This window comes from Echinops telfairi, unplaced genomic scaffold, assembly GCF_000313985.2.
Source record: "Echinops telfairi isolate 266 unplaced genomic scaffold, ASM31398v2 ScPeMD7_7424;HRSCAF=8462, whole genome shotgun sequence".
In the NCBI taxonomy this organism is placed as follows: domain Eukaryota; kingdom Metazoa; phylum Chordata; class Mammalia; order Afrosoricida; family Tenrecidae; genus Echinops; species Echinops telfairi.
In genome coordinates, this window is record NW_022111324.1 from 81,487,201 (window position 1) to 81,507,761 (window position 20,561).

Here is a 20,561-nt window from a genome sequence, read left to right on the forward strand (position 1 = left end):
TCTTCATTTAAAAAAAATTTTTAGCAGCATATACACAGCATTTACCAAAAGGAAATGAGAACAATCAAATTGAGTCCGTCTATCAGAAGAGATCATGGAGACAATCACTATCATAAGCCAAAACAAGACTAGGGCCGACTTTGGAAGAGACCCTCCATAGCTAATATTCCAGTGCAAGTCAAAGATGAAGAAAATTAAAACAAATCCATGAGAGCCAAATTTAATAGTGTAGTCACATAATTTTAGAGTGTAGCCCATCTAAACTTAGAGAAAATCTCAAGAACAGATTTGCAGCACTGAACACTAATGTGTATCACCTGAATTCCCGTCACCATTTTTCATTGTTATGTTTGTTGTGCCAATCCCAAACCACTGCCATTAACTTGATTCGGACCCTATGAGAACCAAACTCACTGGCATCAAATCAATTCTGCCTCATAGGAAACCTATAAAAAGCAGTATAGAACTGCTCCTATTTTTGTAGCTCCCATGATTGTAACTCCTTATCAGAGTAGAAAGCCATGTCTTTCTCCTGTGGGGCTGCTGGTGGTTTCAACCTGCAGACTTGGCAGGTAGAAAGAAGCCCAACACATAACCACAAACAAAACCCTGCTCCACAGGTTTTTCAAGACTTAAACTTTTGTTTCCTCATCTTTCTCCTGCGGAGCGGCTGGTGGGTTCAAACTGCTGACATTTGGGTTAGCATCCTAATTATTACCCAAACAGTGCTTTTGCTTTGCTAAGTCAGCAAAGTCATTGTTGGCTCCAACATTGAGCTTCAAGGATGGGAACAATCGTTGAGAGGATGACATGAAATCAGGCAATGTTTCCTTCTGTTGTGCATTAGGATCCCTGTGGGTCAGAACTGAATCAATGGCACTTAGCAATACCACTAACAACAAGGTCAGCATTTATTGTTCAAACCTAGTTCTCTGCCTATGCCTATACAGATGGAATAAGGGAAGTGTTCAAATCATTCTTGCTTCAAATTCATGATCAGCAATCTCAGGTGCTCCTACTGCCACCTGGTAGTATGATACAAAAACTGCATTGAATTGAAGAACATACTTCACTTTGGAATTTCAAATTCTGGCTAGAAAGACTGTAGATAGTGCTTATGACTCTGATAACATGGTCAAAGTGTTCCAAATTGTTATTCATTTTAAGAAATTCTCTGTTAATTAGTTTACATGGCTTTGCAAATGACTTTTGCAATCATGTAGCTCCCTGTAATGAGATAGATTTATGTCTTAAAGGAACGAACAATTTCATTTCAGACATTTTATCCTTATCTTTTTTTTCTTCAAATGTTTTCATGTCAACATGACTCAATAATGTTTCTCTTCTTCAGTGCTCTTTCTGATCGGAGCAGTTTAAGAGTTACAGCTGGTCCCACCTCACTAGATCTTGATGTAAGTGTCCAACGGACTCTAGATAACAACTTAGCAACTGAAGCGTATGAAAGAAGAATTAAACGCCTCGAACAGGAAAAATTGGAGCTTAGTAGAAAGCTCCAAGGTAATGTATTTTAAAGATGCTTTCTTTCCGTTTTTGTATTGGACTCAGTTATAGTGTTATGAACTGTTTATTACAAGTGTTTGTTTTGTCTTGAAAATTAATTCTTTTAGTAAGTCAAGAAAAAGCAAATGCTAAATATACGGTTAACAGTAAACCATGACAAAAAGTAGCATTTGTTTCTATTGGGTATTATGTATGCATATAAATGTGTGAGAATGAATTATATTTCTGAAGAGAGAAAAATGAACTATAAGACTTCAATATTTGGTGACTTAAAAATACACATAGATGAACCCTTTGATACTCTTTTCAGTTTCTCATGGCTCACTTTCAGCGATCTTTTTCTGTACCATTAACTCACCTATTCCTCACCATAGAAGCAAGATCTATCTTGAGATTACAGGAATTAAAACACTAATCTCAGGTTCAAAAAAGCCCTCCTTCAACAAGATAAAATTTCCAGCTCCTAATTTGCAAGCTAACTCCCATTCTTCCAACATTATTCCTTAATCATCTACTCTCAACGGCATTGCTCTTCTTCTTTCTGTTGCCAAACTCCCTTGGCAGTAACTTGCTTTGTTTATGCACAATTGTGCATCTGTAACTGTGATTTAAGGTAGCTAACCTAAAACAAGTAATATACTGACAAATGTCATTTTATAATCATGTTTACTAATTTTACATGGGCTCTGGATGCTGCCCAACAGTGCACAGTGTATGTGCAAAATCCAGTGCAAATTTCTCAATCTTTTAACCTATCAGCAGCATTGAACCTATTTGCTTATATCCTCCTGAAAAGTTTCTTCGTTTGGCTTCTTGAACAGCTTGCTTTCCTGGTTTTCTTTTTCCTTAAAAGTCTGTCCTAAAAATTTCTGACTTTTCTTTAACTCTTTGACCTCTCAATGAGCACCCAGATTACTTTATGATTTCATTTGCTCAGACCTAAAACTGCAGAATTTTAAAGAAACCATATACGTCCTCTCATCTAATCTATCAGCAAATACTGTCAGCACCATTAAAATTGAAAATGTTTCCAATCACTGTGGGACAAAACTCCATTAATTCACATCTGTGTTTCTGCATTACCTTCTGAACTGGTTTCCCCTGCCTTTCTACATTATGTTTTCAACATAACTACCAAGTAAGCCTATTGAACATGACTTATTTTTTTTAACATTTTATTAGGGGCTTATACAACTGTTAACGCAATCCATACACACATCAATTGTGTAAAGCGCATTTGTACATCATTCTCAAAACATTTTCTCTCCACTTAAACCCCCGACATTAGGTCCTCATTTTCCCCCTCCCTCCCCTCTCCCCCGTCCCTCATGAGCCCTTGATAGTTTATAAATTAGTATTTTGTCATATCTTGCCCTGTCCGACGTCTCCCTTCACCCACTTTTCAGTTGTCTGTCCCCCAGGGAGGAGGTCACATATAGTTCCTTGTAATCGGTTCCCTCTTTCCTGCCCATTCTCCCTTTACCCTCCCTGTTTCGCCACTTACACTACTGGTCCTGTAGGGCTCATCCGTCCTGGATTCCCTGTATTTTCAGTTCCTATCAGTACCAGTGTATATCCTCTGGTCTAGCCAGACTTGCAAGGTCGAATTCGAGTCATGGTAGTGGGAGCGGGGAGGAAACATTTAGGAACTAGAGGAAAGTTGTATTTCTCATCGTTGTTACATCGCACCCTGACTGGCTCATCTCCTCCCCGAGACCCCTCTGCAAGGGGATCTCCAGTGGCCTACTAATGGGCTTTGGATCTCTACTCCGCACTCCCCCCATCATTCACTATGGTAAGATTTTTTGTTCTGATGATGCCTTATACCTGATCCCTTTGACACCGCTATCAAAAGGTATAGCGTCTGGGGTCTTAAAGCCTTGAAGGTAATCAAGCGGCCATCAAGCTCAGAAGGAACATAACTTATATAATTGAATTTTGCTGATTTATCTTTATCCTCATGGTTTTCCATCTCACATTAATAGCTAAACTTATCTCAGTGGCTTCAGACCATAACTGATCAGGCCTTATACTGCTTTTTTGATATCACGTACTTTTATTTCTCTAGCTACCTTGGGTTTCTTGCTGTTCCTTACACTAGCCAGGTACAACATCAAATCATTATTAGCTATTTCCCTGCCTTTAGATGTTTTTCCTTTGATAGTCATCTTATCATTGAGACCTTTCCTAAAAACAATGAAAAAAACAAATCTCATTTCCATCCCTGGCATTCATCATACTACTTTCCTGCCTTATTTTCTTTAAAATAAAAATGTAATATTCAACTCATTTTATTAATTTATGTATAAAGGAGTGTGTATACAAATCAATAATTTCGAGCTCTTAAGAAAAAGTTAAAGTTTTCCAATCATGTAAGCACACTACTAATACTATTTTAAGAGATCTTAAAAACCCAAAACCAAACTCACTGTCATCGAGTTGATACCAACTCATCGTGATCCTACAGGACAGGGTAGAACTGCCCGTGAGTTTCCAAGACTGCAATCTTGAGGTGATTAGAAAGCCCCGTCTTTCTCCTGCAGAACAGCTGGTGATCTCGACTGCTGACCTTGTAGATTACAACCCAATGTGTAGTCACTATGCTATCAGGGCTAGTGAGTAAAAAAAGGATCCCTGGTAGCAGTGCTGGGTAAGCCTCGGACTGCTAGCTTCAAGGTCACTGTTTGAGACCAACCAACTGATCTGGTGGAGAAAGATGAGGTGGTCTGCTCCCTGAAGATTTACAGCCTTGGAAACCCTATGTCAGGACACCATGAGTCAGAAGCTACTTGACAGAGGTGGGTTTAGTTTTTGTTGTGGTTTTGTAGTGGGTAAAAAAACACGCCACAAAAATCAATGTAACAGACTATTTTTTTGACTCTCAGTAAGTGGTTAAATGTATTATCTGAATTATTCCACATTAGCAGCGTAGTCTGGGGATAACCAACACTAAAGTATAAGGTGATGATGACGCTTACTGTGATGGTTAAGATTATCTGTTAACTTGGCTAGGCCATGATTCTCAGTGATTTTGCAGTTAAGTGTTGATATAGACATTTTGCATTTTGTCATCTGAGAAAGATGTGCTCTATTTGTCCGTAATGCTGATTTCTACATAATGACTTCATAACCTAATTATGTTGATAGGGAGGAATGGTTTTACTTACCCTTTAGATCTCAATTTTTATTTTATTCATTTTGACTTTTAAATTGTGATATAATGTACATACAGTAAAATGTATAAGGAACATTTCCCCTTACAAATAATGCACCCATGTAAATAACTTGTCCGCACATTAAATGCACAGCATAGCTTGCTTACAGAAATAGCACAGGGATGAGGATTTTATGAGGATTCATATAACACAAGGGCTACTTGTATTACTATAAAATGCTCTACTTGTAAGCATGAACCCAATAAATGTGTATGTATAAGTACACCCAGGTGACCTTCAGATCATAATGTAGAACATTTGCAGCCTGTGATAGGTTTTTCTAATGTCCCTTTCCAGTTTGTAACCTAGCAACACTAATCTTATGACTATCACAATTAATGTTACCTATTCTTGAGTTTCATATAAAATGAAATCATATAAGTGTATTTGGTGCTTTCTTTCATTCAAAATGTTGTTTTTGAGATTCAGCCATGCCATATCTATTTCATTGGTTCATTTTTACAGTAAAAATAAACAGAATTCATCCATGCTGTATATCTTTCAATAGTTTATTTTAAATTAAATTAAATTAAATTAAATGTTTTATATAAAATAAACTATGGAAATATGAGGGGGAGTACTCCCCCAAAATGATGCTCATTTTTTTTTGATGTGAGGGGGATAGTACATTGGGAGTTAGTTCTACTAGGTCAGACTGTTAATCAAGCTTTCTATTTAGAGGTTCTGAAAAGATTGTAGAACAGTATCTGACAAAAAAGGCCTGCTCTGTAGCAGACAGGGGACTGCTTTTGCCACCACAACCTTTTCAGTGTACCAGTTTTTGGCAAAATACAGCGTGGCTCTCTTGCCCATGCACCTTACTCACCTGACCTTGGTCTGTGTAAACTCTTTGTTTCCACAAATGAAGAGGGACATGAAAGCATAGCAATTTGATGACACAGAAGAGGTGAAGAAAAAAAATGAGGTACATTCTGTCAGCCATCTAAACATTGGAGTTAGAAAAGTGTGTCCAAGAATGGAATCACAGATTTGACAAATGTATTAAGTGTAATGGAGAGTACTTTGGATGTTTGAAGATGTTAAGATTGTGTTTAAAAAAAAATTAAATACATAGCTGGGGGTCTGTTTTATTTTGGGTTACCCCCTCTCATATGTACAGCATGGATCAACCTATGATATGTAAAAATATGTCTTTGTTGTTGGCTGTCAAATGGATCCTGACTCCTGACAAGCCCATGTGTTACAGAGTAGAACTGAGCTCCCTGAAGTTTGCTTGGTTGTAATCTGTGTAAGCAGATCTACAAAAGCCTTTCTCCTGTGGCACCACTGGGTAAATTTGAACTACCAGCTTTTTAGTTGGCAGCTAAGGGGAAAGTGTTTCTGCCACCCAAGAACCTTTGTATTATATCTAAGTTTAAAAGTTTATTTATCCATCTGGCTCTTGGTACACTTTCCTCCACCCAAAATTATTAGTAGTAACGCTCCTAAAAATATACTTGGTACAACTTTCATCACCTTTTTCTCACCAGTGTAATTTTTAATTTTCTTACTTTATCCTAATAAGCCCCCATGATCATGCCGTATCCCTCAAGAAAATCTATTAAAATTACCCCTTTTGAATACCAAAATTAGTCACCATTAACCTTACTAGTTGACCTCTCCACCCTGAATTTTAACCAGCCCAGCAGCAGATGTCCTCAGAAGTCTGCTTTGGTTCAGCCCTCTTTTTGAAGGCACTCTATGAGTCTATGACAAGTGTCATAGTAGAGAACCTTTCTATAGTGATACACTGGTCACAAGAGCCATTTAAACATACACGGAGTAACAATCCTGGGTCAGGCCAAAGTCTAGAGTGGAGATCCCTGCAGTCTTGGAACCCAAAGTCTGTAAGTCAGATGGTGGGGAGGATATGAAGTGTAAAGGAGCTCTGGCAAAAAGTCTACTAGACTGGAGGCAGGACACCCAAAGGAAAATTCACCTTTTTGCTCATACAGCTTTAACGGATTGGATTTATCTTACCCAAAATATGAAAGGTAATCTGCCTTAATTAAGGTCAACTGATTCAAGCACATGCTATTTCAGTACAGCATCAAAATTCGTATTTGTCCAAATACCTGGATATCCTATTCTAGCCAAATTAATGCATGAAGTTAATCATCTTAGTAATTCAAAATACCACATATTGAAAGCTGTATTTTCCTATATATTTTATAATTTTAAAGGCATTTAAAATGGAGTAATAGTTCATTTAATATATACACATGAATTTTACCAGTAGGTACATGTTTTGTTACTTGTTGATAAAAAAATATATAAGGATTTCTGTAGGACGGAGTGTATTGCTATTGTTTTTAAGATTTAGCGTATGGTCATATGTCTTACTTTCTTTTCTTCATCTTTTAAAGAGTCAACGCAGACTGTCCAAGCTCTACAATATTCAACTGTTGATGGACCACTAACAGCAAGCAAAGATTTAGAAATAAAAAATTTAAAAGAAGAAATTGAAACACTAAGGAAAAAAGTAGCAGGTAAATTTCTGTGATTCATCATTAATTCAGTTTCATAGATTAAAATTTTTTTATTCATTCACAAAATATTCCTTGAATACTTGTCGTGTATTGTGTCGTATAAGCCATATGCCAGCACGGGAAATAAAGTAAGAATAATTTTGCTCTGTTAGAGTTCATATCATTGAGAAACAAGTAATCATTGTAATACATGTGAAAAATGATAATAAACAAGAATATAAACAAAGATAATATGAAAATTGTTTTAGGAGGCACACCTACATCTGATTTGGTGGAGCTAGAATAACTCTTTAGAAAACTTAATTGAATTTGGGATATTGGATTGGAATTGGCAAATAATATTAGAATAAGGGAAAGGTATTAGGGTCAAGGAAGAAGGACACTATAAACACTGGAATTGCAAGTATATAGGCTTCAGGCTTGGAAAAGTGTTTTTTCCTTTGTCATATAATTCATTATTGAAGTTAATTATAGTTAAATTAATGAAAATTGGCATGAATGCCTACATGTTCATTTATCCCTCAACAAATATGTAACAGGTGTTATTTTAGGCTCTCTTACACAGTCAAAAATCTTTGCTCTTGTAGAGTATACTCTCTGAATAAGGGATAGAAGACAGAAAACAAATAATAAATGCATAACTGTAAATGTATAGCAGATAAGTGCTTAAAAATGGCAGAATAAGGAGAATGTGTCAGAAATACACGATAGAAGGATTTTTTAAATTTTAGGTGGACAGACACAACTGTGAGCAAAAACTAGAAGAGTAAAGCAGTTAGCGATGCAGATAATCTGGAGAACACATGTTCTACCAAACAGGGCTTTTAGCATTTGTCTGACTCCCAGAAGTGAGCACACTTTTTCTAGAATATTGTTTCTTTTAGGATGTGGTATCTCAAGTATCTGATATCTGACTTTTATTCTTTTATTGGAGGGGAACAAGATGAGGTCTCATTTTAAGCTTCTCTTGCTGTAGGATAAAGGTCCCTCTCACTACCATCAAGTCAGTCTTAAATCATAATGACTCTATAGGACAGGGTAAAACTGACCCTGTGGTTTTCTGAGACTGTTAATCTTTACTGCAGTAGAAGTCTTCATCTTTCTTCCATGGAGTCATTTGGTTGTTTTGACCTTGTGGTTAGCAGACCAACAAGTAATCCATACCCCACCAGGGCTCCCTAGAATAAAAGTAATATTCTTTTAAACTCACCTTAACGTTTACCTATGCCTAAGTCTTTGTGATTTAGTCTGCTTTCCTAGGTTTTTCTAAGTGAATAGTTTCAGTTCTAGTCTATAATACTGGCCTTCCTGGCACTTGCAACTTTCTGTAAAGAAGAAGTTATAATAACAGCAGTGCTCCCTCATTTTTTTTATGATGAGTATAATATATTCCTTCCACTGCCCTTCCCACTGATATTTTTAGAACCTATATATTGTATAAATGATCTCTTATTCCCCTCTCTCTGGGACCTTTTGTAGTCATATAGGTTCAAGAAATCTTAAGATAGCTTATCTGATCTTGGATTGCTTGATTAATTCCTAGATTAGTTTTTATTTTTTTAAAGAATCTATTGCTATATACTAATTATATAGTGCTTTGTATTTTAAGTGACAAAATTATAAAATTTATTTTCTCCTGAGTGGATCAAAATCCCTGTAAGCTGACATCACAGGATATAGTAGGAGCTGACAGTGGCTTATCTATAAATATCCAGGAAGTAATTGAAAAATATTTTAGAATTCCATTGTTCTTTGGTGCCATCTAGTTGGTTTTGACCCATAGTGACCCTATGCACAACAGTGACCCAAACACTGCCCAGACCTGTGCCAGTCTCAAAATTGTTTCTATGCTTGAATTCATTGTTGCCGCCACTGTATCAATCCATCTCATCCAGGGCCTTCCTGTTTTTCACTGCCTCACTGCTTTAGCAAGCATGATGTCCTTCTCCAGGGACTCGTCTCTCCTGACAATAAGACCAAAGTATGTAAGACGAAGTCTCACCATCCTTGCCTCTAAGGAGCACTCTGGCCGTAGTTCTCCAGAGACAGATCAGTGTGTTCTTTTAACAGTCCACTGTACTTTCAATATTCTTCTCCAGCACCAGAGTTCAAATGTATCCATTCTTCTTCGGTCTTCCTTATTCGGTGTCCACCTTTTACAAGCATGTGAGGCAATTGAAAATACCGTGGCTTGTGTCAGCCACACCTTATTCCTCAAAGTATCATCCTGGCTTTTCAGTACTCTAAAGAGATCTTGTGCAGCAGATCTACTCAGTACAACATGCTTGATCTCTTGACTGCTGTTTCCATGAGCATTGATTGTGAGTCCAAGCAAGACAAAATCTTTGATGTTGCCTTTTGGTCCATTTGGAGAATTTTGGTTTTCTTTACATTGAGTTATAATCCATACCGAAGGCTGCAGTCCTTGATCCTCATCAGCTGGTGATTTAATTCCTTCTCATTTTCAGCAAGCAAAGTTGTGTCGTTTGTATACCACAGGCGGTTAATAAGCCTTCGTTCAATCCTGATGCTTCGTTATTATTCATATAATCCAGCTTCGCTGATTATTTGCTTATCATAAAAATTGGATAAGTATGGTGAGAGGATGCAACCCTGTCACATACCTTTCCTGAATTTAAACCATGAAGTAGTCCCTTGTTCCACTCGTACAACTGCCTCTTATTCCATGTACAAATTCTGCAGGAGCACAATGAAGTGTTCTGGAATTCCCATTCTTCTCAAGGCTATCCATAGTTTGTTAGGATCCACACAGTTGAAGAGCTTTGCATACTCAATACTACAAAAGTAAACATCATTCTGGTATATTCTCTGCTTTGAGCCTAGATCCATCTGTGAGCAGAAATGATGAATTCCTTTAAGGCACAGATATGTCCATCTAAAAAGCACAGATAGCTTGAAAGTGAAGTATTTTACAGAGTGTTGTATCGTGTTGAAAGATAGAAACAAACAACAACCCTAACCTCACAGCTATCAAGTAATTTCTGACTCATGGCGACCCTATAGGACAGGGTAGAACTGCCCCTGTGTGTTTCTGAGACTTAACTCTTAATGAGAGTAGAAAGTATCACCTTCCTTCCCTGGAGTGGCTGGCTGATGGTTTCAATCTCCTGACCCAGTGTTAGCAGTCTAATACATAACCACTACACCACCCGGGGTCCTGTTGGAAAGAACTTTAGTCTTAAAATGACAGGACCTAAATTTTAGTCATCCTATGCCAGTTACTATCCTGCGCTGAGGATTCATTTATAAACTGGAGATAACTATACCTATGTCATGAGATTGTTGTATAGGCTAAATAAGTTTGAAGGATTGCTTTGAAATTGTTCAGTGGCTGTTAACTTTAACATTCCTTCTGTGTACAATTATGTTCAGAGCTAGAAAGATAAAGTAATCCCTGCCACTGAAAACTTAAGTTCTGAAGCATCATTAAAATATAATGTGTTTAGCATTTATCATATGCATTTCAAAATAAAATAAACATTTCCATTCTAAGGTATTATCTTTAAGGTAGAGCCAATGAGGCTAATTAAAATTTTTGAAAGATTTCATCTGCTTATCAGAAACAAAACGCATCTTAGCGTCTGGGATCTTAAATTCTTGTCTTAAAACAAGCATCTATCTAAGTGAGATGTCAACTGAGTGCACACAGAAGAAGGATACAAGCCTTTATGATCCAAGGATTATGAATAATAAACTCCCAAGACTAGAGGAGGAAACAGCTGTAGAGCTTAAATTCTGAGCACCCATTTTTCAGCAGGCTGTGCATGACAATGAAAGTCCAAAATCCATTTACAGGTTCACCACATGGATTAAGCCTCTGGTGAATTCCCTCTGACCATTGACCAGGTATGTGAATACCCTTGCTATCATACAGTGCAATGGAAAGGGAATTAATGTTAGCTTAGGGGATGTAGTTAGGTTAAAATGTACTTTTTAACTTTACTTTTTGTTCTCTCTTTTAACCCATTTTAAATTTGTTCTGATTTGTAATATTTTCTGCTTTGTATTCTATTGAAATTTTTTTGTTTTATTTTGTTCATTTTGGGTGGTATGTTCTTTTGTTATGTGAAATCCACTTTACGTAAATCTGTTGAGATACTAACTAGATTAATAGTTTTTTTAGGGTTATGATGGGAGGTTGGAGGAAAATGGGGAGCTAGTAATAAATGACTACAGGAACAAAGAAATGTTTCAAAATTGATTGTGGTGGTGACTGCACAACTCTCTTTTAATATAATTAAACCATTGAATTGTGTAATATGCATATCCTGTGTCAATAAAACAAAGTGAAGAAGGGGGGAGTCCATACAGACAAACAAAATTTAAACTGGAAAGGCTATATATGAGAAGGTGCATTGTTGTGATAGAAAAAAATTCCTCAATGTTGCTTTCCTGGCCTTTTTCTTACCAATGCAGTTTACAGTTTTCTTTAAATCTCTTCACAGTAAGCCCTTTAGATCATCTCTGTCCTTCAAGAAAATATCAACATTCTCCTTTTGGAATACCAAAAAACAATCTCCATCGCTTGAGCTAGACCTCTCTGCCAGGAATTGAATGAGCCTGGCATATTCCCTAGGAAGCCATTGTTTTGATTGACCCTTTTCTAAAAATTATTTCAAGGTACCCTAATAAGATTAAGAAAAATGTATTACTGAGAAAACATCTAGCTTGTGATCACAGACACATGCTTAAATGGGTTTTGTTTGGAATAGACCCATGCATATATAAACTAGAATTCTAAAAGCAATATATTTTTTTATTTGCCTGGTAGATTTGAACCACCAACCTTGTGCATATTAATTAGTCCAATGCCTAAACCACCAGTTTAAATTTTTTTTATATAGTTAGTAGGCTGATTTATAACATGGTTTCTGGAATTTTTTTTAACAATTAAAAAATGAAAAATTTTAAATATTGAGTAATATTTCATTTTATTTTAAAAATTCCCATCATTGTTGTCATAATTAGGTTTTTTACCAGTTGGTGTATCTTTTATATATTAAAGAAATTAAGTTATGTGGTAAACAGTAGATTTTCTTAAGGAAAAACATTGTTACATGACAGATATGACTAGGTCTTCAAATAATTTCCTAGACCACCCCTACTGATTACTAAATTTCATTAAATGAATATAAGGTGCTTTTCATTTTATCTTTCTATATAACACATGGTAATTTTTTCCTTTACTTCCCAAGTTTTAAATCTTCTTTGTTTAAGGAAGAACTTTATTGAGGTATATTTCACATGCAATCCAGTTTACCCATTTAAAATGTTCAATTTATAGTGTTTTTTAGTGTATTCATAGATATAGATGCAACCATCACCAAAGTCAATTTTAGCAATTTCATTGCTTCAAAAAGAAGCCCACGCCCTTTAGCTATCACTCCTCTGCTTCTCCATTTCTAAGGAACTAACAATTGACTTTCTGTCTGTAGATGTGCCTGTTCTGAACATGTAATACAAAAATACATAGATAATGTGGTCTTTTGTACCAGGCTTCTTTCATTTAGCTAATGTCTTCCAATTTAATCCATTTTGTAAGATATATCTATACACCATTTCCTTTTTATGGTTGAAAAACATTCCATGAGAGGGGTATACTACATTTTATTTACTCACTCATGGGTCGATGAACATTTGGGTTGTTTCTTCTTTGTGCTGTTGTCAATAGTGCTTCTATAAGTAGACATGTGCAGCATTGCGTTCATTCAAGCAGCACCATGACTGCTGCAGCTGTCCTTGGTTCTAGTACACTGTCAGAGAGTTCAGAAATATTCATTGGAGAAGAATGGGACATAGAAAACACAACAGATGTGCAATCTCATGTCTCTGGTATACAATTTCACTGCCAGGTATATAGTGATGCAATACCAATATAAGCTGTAATACGTGTTTTAACTAATCATAATAAATGGCTGTTTAACTGACTTAGTTTTAATCCATACAGTACTCTTCTCTAATGACGCCTTGGTGGTGTAGAGGGTTACACAGTGAGCTGCTAACCACAAAGTTTGTTCAAAACCACCAGCCACTCCATGGAAGAAAGAAGAGTCTTTTCTTCTCCTGTGAAGTTACCAAAAAAAAAGAGTTACAGTCTACACAATAGATGGATGCATGAGCCCCCAATGAAATGATTTTTAAAAAAAAAGAATTACAGTCTCAGAAACCCACAGGGGCAGTTCTACTCTGTCCTCTAAGGTCCTTACGAATCAGAATTGACTCAAAGGCTGTGAGACTTTTATCTAATAAGTTTACCATATAACAATGTATTATTTGACTCATAAGCAGCACTATCCACTTTTGTGTATCACATATGTACCTTTATCATTGTTTAATTTTCTTTAAGAAAATATTGAAGTACATCATGACTCGCAAACACAGCAAAATCAGTGCTAATGATAGCTGCAGCAAGAGGGAAAGGAGTATTGATTTGGCAGTGGAACAGAAGGTTATTAAACAAGGTAGAAAATCAGTAAATGCTATTGCTTTGGCCTTGACCATCATGCTGATCCTCAAAAACAAAAATATTTAAGCTGCTAAGGGATTGACTCCACTGAAAGCTACTAGGGTAACAAAATGTGAGAGGGACTGATAGCTGCTCTGGAGAAATTGCTAATGGTTTGAATTGAAGATGAACACAAAGCAAATCCCTCTCAGAGCTCCGAAGATCACTGCCGAGACATAAAGCTTGTTTGAGATGCTTAAAGGAAACGCAGGACCAGATTTCTGTATCATGTGCTTACAACATCCAAATCACAGAATGTACTCTTCCACAGCATGTGTCATAGATGTGTAATACATTACTGTATTTTTGTCCAAGTTTTTGTATGGATGTGTTTCCATTTTTTAATGAATATATAACTTGGAGTGGAATACTTTTCGTACGGTAACTATATATTTAACCAGTTTCCGTTTTTTAATGAATATATAACTAGGAGTGGAATGATCTTCTTATGGTAACTATATATTTAACCAGTTTCCATTTTTTTGTGAATATATAACTGGGAGTGGAATACTCTTCGTATGGTAACTGTATATTTAACCAGTTTCCATTTTTTAATGAATATATAACCAGGAGTGGAATGATCTTCTTATGGTAACTATATATTTAACCAGTTTCCATTTTTTTGTGAATATATAACTAGGAGTGGAATACTCTTCATATGGTAACTATATAATACTCTTCATATGGTAACTATATATTTAACCAGTTTCCATTTTTTAATGAATATATAACTGGGAGTGGAATACTGGTCATATGGTAACTATATATTTAACCAGTAGAGGAACTACTGTTTACCATGTTGGCATCATTTTACACCATCAACAGTGTATGGAGGTTCTAATTTAGTCACATCCTCAATTATTTTGTTAATGCCTAAATTTTTCATTGTACCCATCCTACTGGATATGAAGGAACCCTGGTGGCATAATGGCTTATGTGTTAGGCTGCTAACAGCAGGGTCAACAGTTTGAAAGCGCCAGTCCCCTCAAGGAAGAATGATGAGGCTCTTTACTCCCATGAAGATTTACAGTCTTGAAAAACCCAGAGGGATATATTTGTGTCCTGTAGGTTTATTATGAGTCAGAATCAACTTGGTTACAGTGAATATAGTTTGATAACCTTACATTTTACACCCTTTGAATAGTACTCACATTATAATATAGTGTTTACATTTAGAAACTACTTATTTTTTTCTTAAAACATTTTATTAGGGGCTCATACAACTGTTGTCACAATTCATACACACATCAATTGTGTAAAGCGAATTTGTACATCATTTCTCAAAACATTTTCTCTCCACTTAAACCCCCGACATTAGGTCCTCATTTTTCCCCTCCCTCCTCGCTCTCCCCTCCCTCATGAGCCCTTGATAGTTTATAAATTGGTATTTTGTCATATCTTGCCCTGTCCGACGTCTCCCTTCACCCACTTTTCGGTTGTCTGTCCCCCAGGGAGGAGGTCACATATAGTTCATTGTAATCGGTTCCCTCTTTCCTACCCATTCTCCCTTTACCCTCTATTTCGCCACTCACACCACTGGTCCTGTAGGGCTCATCCGCCCTGGATTCCCTATATTTCCAGTTCCTATCTGTACCAGTGTACATCCTCTGGTCTAGCCAGACTTGCAAGGTCGAATTCGAGTCATGGTAGTGGGAGCGGGGAGGAAACATTTAGGAATTAGAGGAAAGTTGTATTTCTCGTCATTGTTACATTGCACCCTGACTGGCTCATCTCCTCCCCGAGACCCCTCTGCAAGGGGATCTCCAGTGGCCTACTAATGGGCTTTGGATCTCCACTCCACACTCCCCCATCATTCACTATGGTAAGATTTTTTGTTCTGATGATGCCTTATACCTGATCCCTTCGGCACCTCGTGGTTGCATAGGCTGGGGTGCTTCTTCCATGTGGGCTTTGTTGCTTCTGAGCTTGATGGCCGCTTGATTACCTTCAAGCCTTTAAGACCCCAGACGCTATACTTTTTTATAGCCGGGCACCATCAGCTTTCTTCGCCACATTTGCTTATGCACCTATTTGTCTTCATTGATCCGTTCGACACCTCATGATCACACAGGTTGATGTGTTGTTCCATGTGGGCTTTGTTGCTTCTGAGCTAGATGGCCGCTTGTTTACCTTCAAGCTTTTAAGACCACTTCTTTTCTTATTTTAGTTAAAAGATCATTTTATTGAGGGATCTTATAGCTCTTATAATAATCCATACATCAGTTGTATCAAGCACATTTGTACATATGCTGCAGTCATTATTTTCTAAACATTTTCTTTCTGTTGAACCCTTGGTATTAGCTCCTCGTTTATCTCCTTCCTTCCCCACCAGCCCATGACCCCTTGATAAATTATAAATTATTATTTCATATCTTATGCCGACCACTGTCTCCTCCCTTCCCCCATGGTTTCTATTGTTCATCCCCCTTTGGGGTGGGGAGAAATATGTTGATCTTTGTGATCGGCTCCCTCTTCCTTTCCTCCACTCCCCACTTTCCCCCTACCCTCCTGGTATTGCTACTCCCATTCCTGTTCCTGGATTCCATATGTCATGATCTCTTATCTATACCAGTGCATATGCTCCAGTCTAGCCGGCAGTGAAAGGCAAGACTGAGGTCATGATAGTGGGGGGTAAAGAAGCTTCAAAGAACCAGAAAAATATTGTGTATCATTGGTGCTATACTGTGCCCTGGTTGACGCATCCCTTCCTTGTGACCCTTCTGTGAGGGTATGTACCATTGTCTACAGATAAGTTTTGGGTCTTCTGACACCTGTTACCCAATCCCGTTGACACCTCATGATCAGGTCGCACAGGCTGGTATGCTGCTTCCACGTGGGCTTTGTTGCTTCTCTGCTAGATGGCTGCTTGATTAACTCCAAGCCTTTAAGACCCCAGACTCCTATATCATTTGATAGCCGGGCACCATCCGCTTGCTTCACCACATTTGCTTATGCACCTCTTTTGTCTTCAGCAATTGTGCCAGGAGGGTGTGCATCACAGAATGCCAGGTTGTTAGGGCACAGTGTTCTTGCAGTGAGGGAGGACATGAGCAGAGGCCTGATGTCCGTCCACTACCTCAGTGTATTGCTTATAAATATGTGTACCTAGGCCAATACCTCTATTTTTATGAATTAATGTATTTATGTATGTGCACACCTATGTTTATACCTCTATCCATAGCTTTGCTTCCTAGATCGTGCCTCTGTTGGAAGCTATTTTGTATGAAACAAAATTTTTTTGAATTTTTATCAACTTTTGTCACCTAAAGCAAATGTTCAAAGAGTTTAATATGTCTTCCCTCTTTATTTCCATATTTAAAATAATTTCTATTACTCATAGACTTATTAACATAACAGTAGATAGTGAGAACAACTTGAGCACTGGCACAGCTTGGATGATGTAACCAATGTCACGGAATTGTACATGTAAAAATCATTGCATTGGTATAAGTTTACGTGCATAAATTTTCACCACAATTAAAGAACACCCCAAATACTGTAATAGTAAGACAAACTTTATTACTAAATGTACAATTTTACCTTTCTACGATAATGGCTTTAATTAAGATTAAGTTTGAAAAGCATTTTTAATTTTTTATTTTGAAATTTAACAATATAAGGTGTGATTGAATGTGTTAAACATAAGCCATGTAAGTGAATTGTCTAAATAGCATTTTAAAATTTCAGATGAAATACTTACAACAAAATTTGCCTCTTTTGAAATTTACATTTCAATGACATTTAATACGTCCATAATGTTATGCCACCCTTAAGCATTCCCTCTCTCCCCTGATAAACTAGTAATCTCTCTGTTGCAATGAATTTACCTATTCTAGATATTCCATTTAAATGGATTAATTATATAGTGGGTAGTCTTTTGTGTGTTGCTTCTTATTTTTAGAATTCTACTTTAAGGTTAATCCATGTATCATACTTAATATTCTGTTGAATGAACATTCAATATTTTGTTTTTCCATTTTTCTATTGGTGGACATTTGGGTTGTTGCTACCTTTTGATTATTTTTAGTTAACATTGCTATGAACATTCATATAAGTCATAGGCTCCCAAATTTATGTGGCCTACCAGTCCCTTATCAGAAAAATAAAATTTCTCAGTGACCTACAGCAATTAAAAACTACTGTGTTGACATCAAATACCCAGAACAAAAAAATCATATCAGTGTGAATGAGGGAGAGTGCAGAGTGGACACCCAAAGCCCATCTGTAGACACTTGGACATCCCTTACAGAAGGGTCACAAGGAAGAGAAGAGCCAGTCAGGGTGCAATATAGCACTGATGAAACATATAACCTTCCTCTAGTTCTTGAATGCTTCCTCCTCCCCACTATCATGATCCCAATTCTACCTTACAAATCCAGCTAGACCAGAGCATGTACACAGGTACAGATAAGAACTGGAAACACGGAATCCAGAACAGATAAACTCCTCAGGACCAACAATGAGAGTAGTAATACCAGGAGGGTAAGGTGTGGGGAGAAAGGGAGAACTGATTACAATGATCTACATATAACCTCCTCCTAGGGGGATGGAAAACACAAAAGTGGGTGAAGGGAGGCACTGGTCAGTGCAAGACATGAAAAAATAATTTATAAATTATCAAGGGTTCAGGCAGGAGAGAGAGTAGGAGAGGGAGGGAGCGAGGGGAAAAAATGAGTAGCTGATACCAAGGGCTCAAGTAGCAAGAAAATGATGATGGCAACAAATGTATAAATATGCCGGACACAATGGATGTATGTATGTATTGTGTTAATAGCTGGTTTAAAAATAACGATAAAAAAAACCCACCAAAATCCTGCTGTGTCATATCCCATTTTGCAAGGGACGCCAGTGATGTATTAAGTTCACATTGAATTGCTAACAACAAGGTCAGCAATTTGGAACTACCAGTAGCTCTGCAGGAGAAAGAGAAGGTTTTTTACTCCTATTGAGGTTTATCATCCTGCCACAGGGGCAGTTTAACCCTGTCTTGTAGCTCTAGGGTCACTATGACTTGGAATCAACTGATAAAAGGGAGTTTATATGCTTTTGCAGCCCCCAGGATACTTCCTACACTCCTCCCCCCCCTCCACCACACAGACACACACACACAGCCCCCAGGATACTTCCTGCACTACCCCCCCCCCTCCTCCACCACCACACACACACACACCAGGATACGTCCTGCACTACCCCTCCTCCACCACACACACACACACACACACACACACACACACACACACACACGAATGGTATTACCCAGCTTAGGAAACAATGATGTAAGTATTTGCTTGAATCCTTGTTTTGTTTGAATACCTTTTGGATACGTATGGAATTGCTTGGCCATATGATAATTATATGCTTCAGGTTTTGAAGAACTGCCTACTCTTTCTACATCAGATTCACCATTTTACAATTGAATAAGTTTTCATTCCCAGATGAATGATGTTAAGCATCTTTTCATGTGCTTGGCTATTTGTGTTGGGTCATGTTTTTAAATTCTTTCACTTAATTGATGTTATTTATACCACTTTAATATAAATAATGACATGTTGCAACTTATATCTGCCTTTTTATTTTTAGTATTGTGCTAGATTTTGTGTATTTTAATTTCTCTACATTCTTTTCTGCTCCCTTGGGGTGCTCGGACAATTTTTAGAATTCCATTTTGATTAATCTTTATTGTTTTTGATGTGTATGTGATTACTGTAAGTATTTTGTTATGACTTTAGCAGTTTGGGTAAAGTATAGCAATCCTATTTTCATTTACATTATTTTCTAAAAGTTTTCTGTCTTGACAGTGTCCCCCTTTTCCTATCTTTTATTGAAAGAGAATAGGCTTTGTTGGTTATAATTTTCTCTGCACCTCTTGCTATTTTCAGGTTAACTTCTTTCATTCCAAGTCTAGATAAGATATAGCAAAAACAAACAGAACAAACTCACCACTGCGTTTTCCTTTGTGTCTCTCTCTTACCCTAACTTGGGATATTGGTTACCATATTCTTTCCGTTGAACATGATTTCCTTTCACGGCTTTATCATTTTTTCATTTCATTATCTCTCAAAATTTAATATATGTAAACTGCTATCTACTAATTTTTCACCATTCCAAGGAGCAGAACAAAGTGATGGAAATTATGTAGACAAGGTAAATCTCATTTGGGTATTCTATCTTCCCACGTTCTTTAATTTGCCCCCACGAAGTCTCTGTGATGTTGCCAGTCCTATTCCACATCATCAATATCATTCTGGATTCATTTTGCTTTTCCCCGTTTTATTGACATATAATTCACATATTATACAATGCAATAATTCATTCACATCAAGAAGAGTTGTACAGTCATTATTAAAATCAGTTCTCGAACATTTTCTTCATTCTTGTACTCATCATTATTAGCTTCCCACTTCCCCCAACCTCCCCTGCCATACCCTCAAAGAGCCAATACTCCAGATATTGTCTCTATAGATGTACTTATCTTGTTCCATATACAGAAAATTTTTTAAAACGCTAACATCAATTATGTAGTAAAATAAATAAACACCTCAATAAAACAAAATATTAAGAACTAGAACAAATTTAAATGAATCATAAGGAATATCAAATAGTAGGGTGCTAAATTTTAACCTAATTTCATCTGCAACAATCCGCCTCCCAATACATTACTCATGTTAGCAAGGTTATTCACATCCCTGGTCCATTGTCAGAGGGGATTCTCTAGGGGCTTAATTCACGTGGATTTCCCCATCATTTTTTTCTCTCAAATGTAAACAGCTTTAAAATGTGTCTAAAGGGGAATAAAATGATAAGATATTA

The 20,561-nt window shown here is 37.0% G+C and overlaps 1 protein-coding gene across 4 annotated transcripts in view; it reads left to right on the forward strand.

The window, feature by feature from the left end:
- Positions 1-20,561, forward strand: part of CDC42BPA (CDC42 binding protein kinase alpha) — a 303,883-nt gene that overhangs the window by 138,414 nt on the left and 144,908 nt on the right. For all 4 annotated transcript variants that reach the window (XM_045297994.1, XM_030887740.2, XM_004699965.3 and 1 more), the window contains exons 10-11: positions 1,352-1,518; positions 7,103-7,225. In XM_045297994.1, coding sequence (XP_045153929.1) covers positions 1,352-1,518; positions 7,103-7,225 — 290 coding nt within the window. The remainder of the gene's footprint in view (positions 1-1,351; positions 1,519-7,102; positions 7,226-20,561) is intronic.